General features: G+C 35.1%; 1 protein-coding gene across 1 annotated transcript in view; it reads left to right on the forward strand.

The window, feature by feature from the left end:
* Window positions 1-4578, forward strand: part of LOC107716114 (agrin-like) — a 296454-nt gene that overhangs the window by 116904 nt on the left and 174972 nt on the right. The window contains 1 exon segment of the mRNA XM_016522443.1: window positions 2286-2324. Coding sequence (XP_016377929.1) covers window positions 2286-2324 — 39 coding nt within the window.

The raw sequence follows: 4578 nt of genomic DNA on the forward strand, positions 1-4578 counted from the left end.
CCCTTGTTCCCTCACACCTCTGTTTTTCTGTCTCTCTCTCTCTCCCTCTCTCCAGTGCCGGCTCTCCAATCTTCCTTTCGCTCAGTTGTTGACAAGCAATTTGAAGTGAGCCTAAAATTAAACTCTATCCTGGCAGTTGGGAGTGCTGGTGAAGAGGGGAGCAGAGATTCCAGCTCCGGCCCTCTGTGTGGGAGTGTGTGTGTGTGTGGGAGTGTGTGTGTGTAAGTGCAACCGGCTGGCTGGGCGATTGATGTGATAGTTTTGTGGCATTGGTTATTCCCGCTTGCAGAAGCAGGGTGTTGTAGCTGCACTTTAGCTAGATGGCTTCACACGCGTGTTGTTGAAACGCTGGTTCTGTCAAGAGTAATAAGGTACGCGAGTTCAGTGTTTTCAAAATCACTTCGGTTTGGAGGAAAGTTAGACTGAGTGGGGTCGCTTCCAATCTTCTGTGGCAGTTCTCGTTTTCAGTCGGTGCTGATTTTAATGAGTTTCAGCCCAACACTTTTGGCTGGTTTTGTAGTCTGAATATTTTAAACATTTATTAGTGTAAGAGCTTAAAAAGTGATAGTTCGCCCAAAAATGTAAATTCTGTCATCATTTACTCACCCTTGTTTCGTTCCAAACCTGTATGACTTTCTTCTTCTGTGGAACACAAAAGAAAATATTTTGAAAAATGTCTGAATGTTGTTTTATCCTTACTATGAAAGTCAATTACATTGAACTGCATTGACTTTCATTGAATGGATAAAACCAGTTAAAACATTTTTGAAAAAAGCTTATTTTATAATTGTCTTTTGTGGACGTTTGTTGCTTATGCACACTGTATGTATAGAAGGCCTAAAGGGACATGCATTATTGTTTTTCTGTCTTGTTTTCTTGTGATCTGTAAGTTTGAAAAAAGTTTTTTTTTTTTTTTTTTTTTTGGTGATTTCTCAAACATTATTCTATTATCATGCAGATGTTCGTTTCCCTTGAATTGGCTCATAATGAAAATGAAAACACATGTTCAGAGTCTCTATAATGTTTAAAACAGTAAAGTTGTAACTTCCTTCACGAATGTCATACAGTTAGACAGTAAAGTGCTTTATCACTGACAGACATAAAAACGTTTCAGCTTCAATGAGTTGCTGAGATAAACTCACATTTTCTCATCCATGTTGCAGCAGTATGAGCATAGAAACGGCCAAGAAAAAGCAATAGAAAGCAACTTTTGTTATTTAAAAAATCAGAAGAACATAGTTGAGATTTTAATAAAATGTCAAAATCATGAGAGAATTAAGTTGAGATCTTGAGAAAACAGCTTCTGTTGTCAAGATCACAAGAGAGTTAAGTCTGTATCTCCAGAAAACAAACTTTTTTTTTTTTTTGGTGTGAATTCATCTGTCCAACAAGTCATTTCAATGTCTGACCAAGAACATTTGCTTTAGTCTTACATGATAAACAATTTTTGTGGGTCTCTTCTTGATGTAAAGTCTGTGAAAGCAATTCTGTCTTACTAGTTCAAAAGTCTGGGGTTAGTAAGATTGTTTTATGTTTTTTTTTTTTATTCTCTTATGTCCACAAAGGCTGAATTTGTTTGATAAAAAATACAGTAACATCAATATTATAAAATATAATTACAATTTAAAATTTCAGCAGCCATTACTTCAGTCTTCAGTGTCATATGATCCTTCAGAAATCATTCTAATATGCTGATTCACTGCTCAAGACATTTCTTTTTATTATCAATGTGGAAAACAGTTGTGTTCCTTAATATTTTTGTAGAAACCATTATATATATATATATATATGGATTCTTTGATCAATAGAAGGTTAAAAAGATCTATTTTCTATTTGAAATAGATTTTTTTATAGAAAACATTATAAATGTCTTTACTGTCACTTTTGATCAATTTAATGTGCCTTTTCTGAATAAAAGTATTAATTTCTTTCAAAAAAAAAAAAATCTTACTGACTCGAAACTTTTGAACAGTAGTGTATAATATTGAAGTATTATGTTTTAAACATGTGTTCCACTGCTGTAGGCTAAGTGCATTACTGCAAACAAATTTGACAGCATGCCACATCACAGATGCTGTCGATAGAGCTCAAGTTGTATTTAACCCAGAATCTCATATTCCAGCTGATCTCTCTTAATCTATTCTTTTTTAGATTTAACCTCTGTGAAAGAGTCATGTAGTCCACTGTCCACCCACTCATTCGAAACGACTGCTGACCGCCTGGGACTGTCCGGATGTCTTCCTTTTAACTAATGTGCCTCTCTCTCTTTTCTTCTTCCTCCGCAGATAAACCTGTTCACTTCACACCGGCTCCTCCTCCTGATGGTAAGTCCCATAAGAATTCCCCCTGACCAGAGTGTTTTCAACCTGCCCAGATAATGATCTCAGCTCAGGCCCGTTTGCTGTTTGAAGTGGGCATCCTCGCCTGGTCGCTTCCCACCACCGGCTTGTGTGCAGCCTGTTAACATGGTCAGCGAGAAGCAGGGAGGGACATTTGCTTTGATGTAGAAATCTCCTGACATCTTGATTTATCTAGACTGGTGGGATGCGGGGTGGCTGACTTATCCGGCATGCTGCTAAAGTTTTCCCACATCCCCCTGGGACGCAGCTTCGTTTATTACTGAAGCTGATTAGCCGATTGCTTTTGCCATGTTTATGAATATAAATCTCAATATTAATTGAGGTATTGTTTCTCTTGTTCTCACCATGCACTGAGAGTCATTAATTATACAACAACAATTTATTGGCAAATGGCATATCTCTGCACAGATTAATTGGGAGAAACAGCTGGTTTCCCCATTCTGTTAATGAATATTTATATGTGACAACATGAAATGGGCTTTGGAGGTTACTCCTGAGCTGCTGGCAGTGGAGATGCTTCTCTTTATGAGCTGGAGGGAGCTCCATTATGGACACCGTCGTAAATACTTGAACAAAATAGCTGCATGTGTGTGGGTGTAGTCGGTATTAATGTGCTGAAATTACATGCGGTATAATTAACTCCATTGCACACGTGCAAACATTTTGAAAGTTTTCAGCATGGCTGTTAGCACCGAAGCAGACCTGAATGACCAAAGGAGCAGCAAACAAACCGTAATAATTCTCTGAGAGCAATTCTGTGTTCATTTTTACACATTTTTATGATTTAGTTATGGTTTTTGTATATTGGTGAAAATATTCTTTAAATTTAGTCAATATTCATTTAGTCATTTTTTTATAGACTGATTATGACATTTCATTTTAGATTTAATTTAATAGAGCATTGTCAGTGTTATTTTAGTATTATGTACTATTATAGTAATTTTTAGTATTTTGTATTAGTTTTTATATTTATATTTTCAGTATTTATTTTAGTATTAGTAATTTGGGCTTTTGTAAAAAAAAATTCGTTTTTTTATGTCTAATTTTAGTACTTCAACTTAAACTTTTTTTCAGTTAGTTGACAAGGCAACATTGCTTTTTTAAGTTTCAGTTTATCTAATATTTATATTTTATTTTATTTCAGCATATTTCAATTAACAAAAACTATTTTTAATGATTTTATTTTATTTTAAACACTGAGCAACGATGACGAGATTAAACAAATGCAAAATTAAGCCAAATATTCAAATATAAATATAATATGTGTATGTAGACGAATTGTGATTCTGAATATATTTTGAAACATTTATTTATTAAATTTGTTACAGAGAGCACAGAATTTTAAGTTCTGCATTTGCTCCATATCCTGTAATTTTGTGTGTTGTGTGTGTATATATCTGATCAATCTCATATATAGGATGTGTTTAAGTGTGTTAATTAATCTGTTAGTAAAGCACTTCAGTTCACCAGTATTCATTCACTGTTCAGCTTCAGCTCAGACAGGTCAATTCATGACATTATTGACTATGATTTGGTTAATATAAAAACAATCGTGCTCTTTCTAGATTCTAGATAAATCATTGTTTTTGCACAGTTAATCTTGCAACTTTTTTTCTTACTGTTTTCATCAACAGTACGTTTTAATTAAACACATTTAATTAGCATTACAATTCATCTTTGTAATTGTTGACCAAAAAACTTTGTTAACAAACACTTTTATCAGTAATTTTGTTGAGATTACAAATGCATTTGAAGAAACGGCTCTGCTGGGTCTAGGCTCGATTTGCACAATAATTGCCCAGTCACCTGCTTCATAGCATGTTCTGTCTGAGGGTTTGAGGAAAGGCTTGTGTTAAAAATCAGGCTTTAAGATTTGATTCCCCTGCATCTACAAGACTACAAGACAATAGTTATTATCTCCTTGAAATGCTGTCCATGCAGCACTGCTGGGTAATTATGTCTGATTGATGTTTTGATTAACCTTGGAAACTCATAAAATTTTACTTAAAATGTATACATTTTACTGTTTTTGTTAGTTTTTCCTGTTTTTTGTTTCTCAAACACGATCAGTTTTACCAGGGATGAGCTGCTGAACATTCGGCAGAACACACCACACAATTTTCTACCGGATTTCGTTTATTCGGACGTTTTGCTGAACGTTGTAGTCGGCGGAGCTGCTGCGCTGATCAAGCGCTTCAGGACGCGCAGATGGGGGAAG

This window comes from Sinocyclocheilus rhinocerous, unplaced genomic scaffold, assembly GCF_001515625.1.
Source record: "Sinocyclocheilus rhinocerous isolate Xijiao unplaced genomic scaffold, SAMN03320098_v1.1 scaffold148, whole genome shotgun sequence".
NCBI lineage: Eukaryota > Metazoa > Chordata > Actinopteri > Cypriniformes > Cyprinidae > Sinocyclocheilus > Sinocyclocheilus rhinocerous.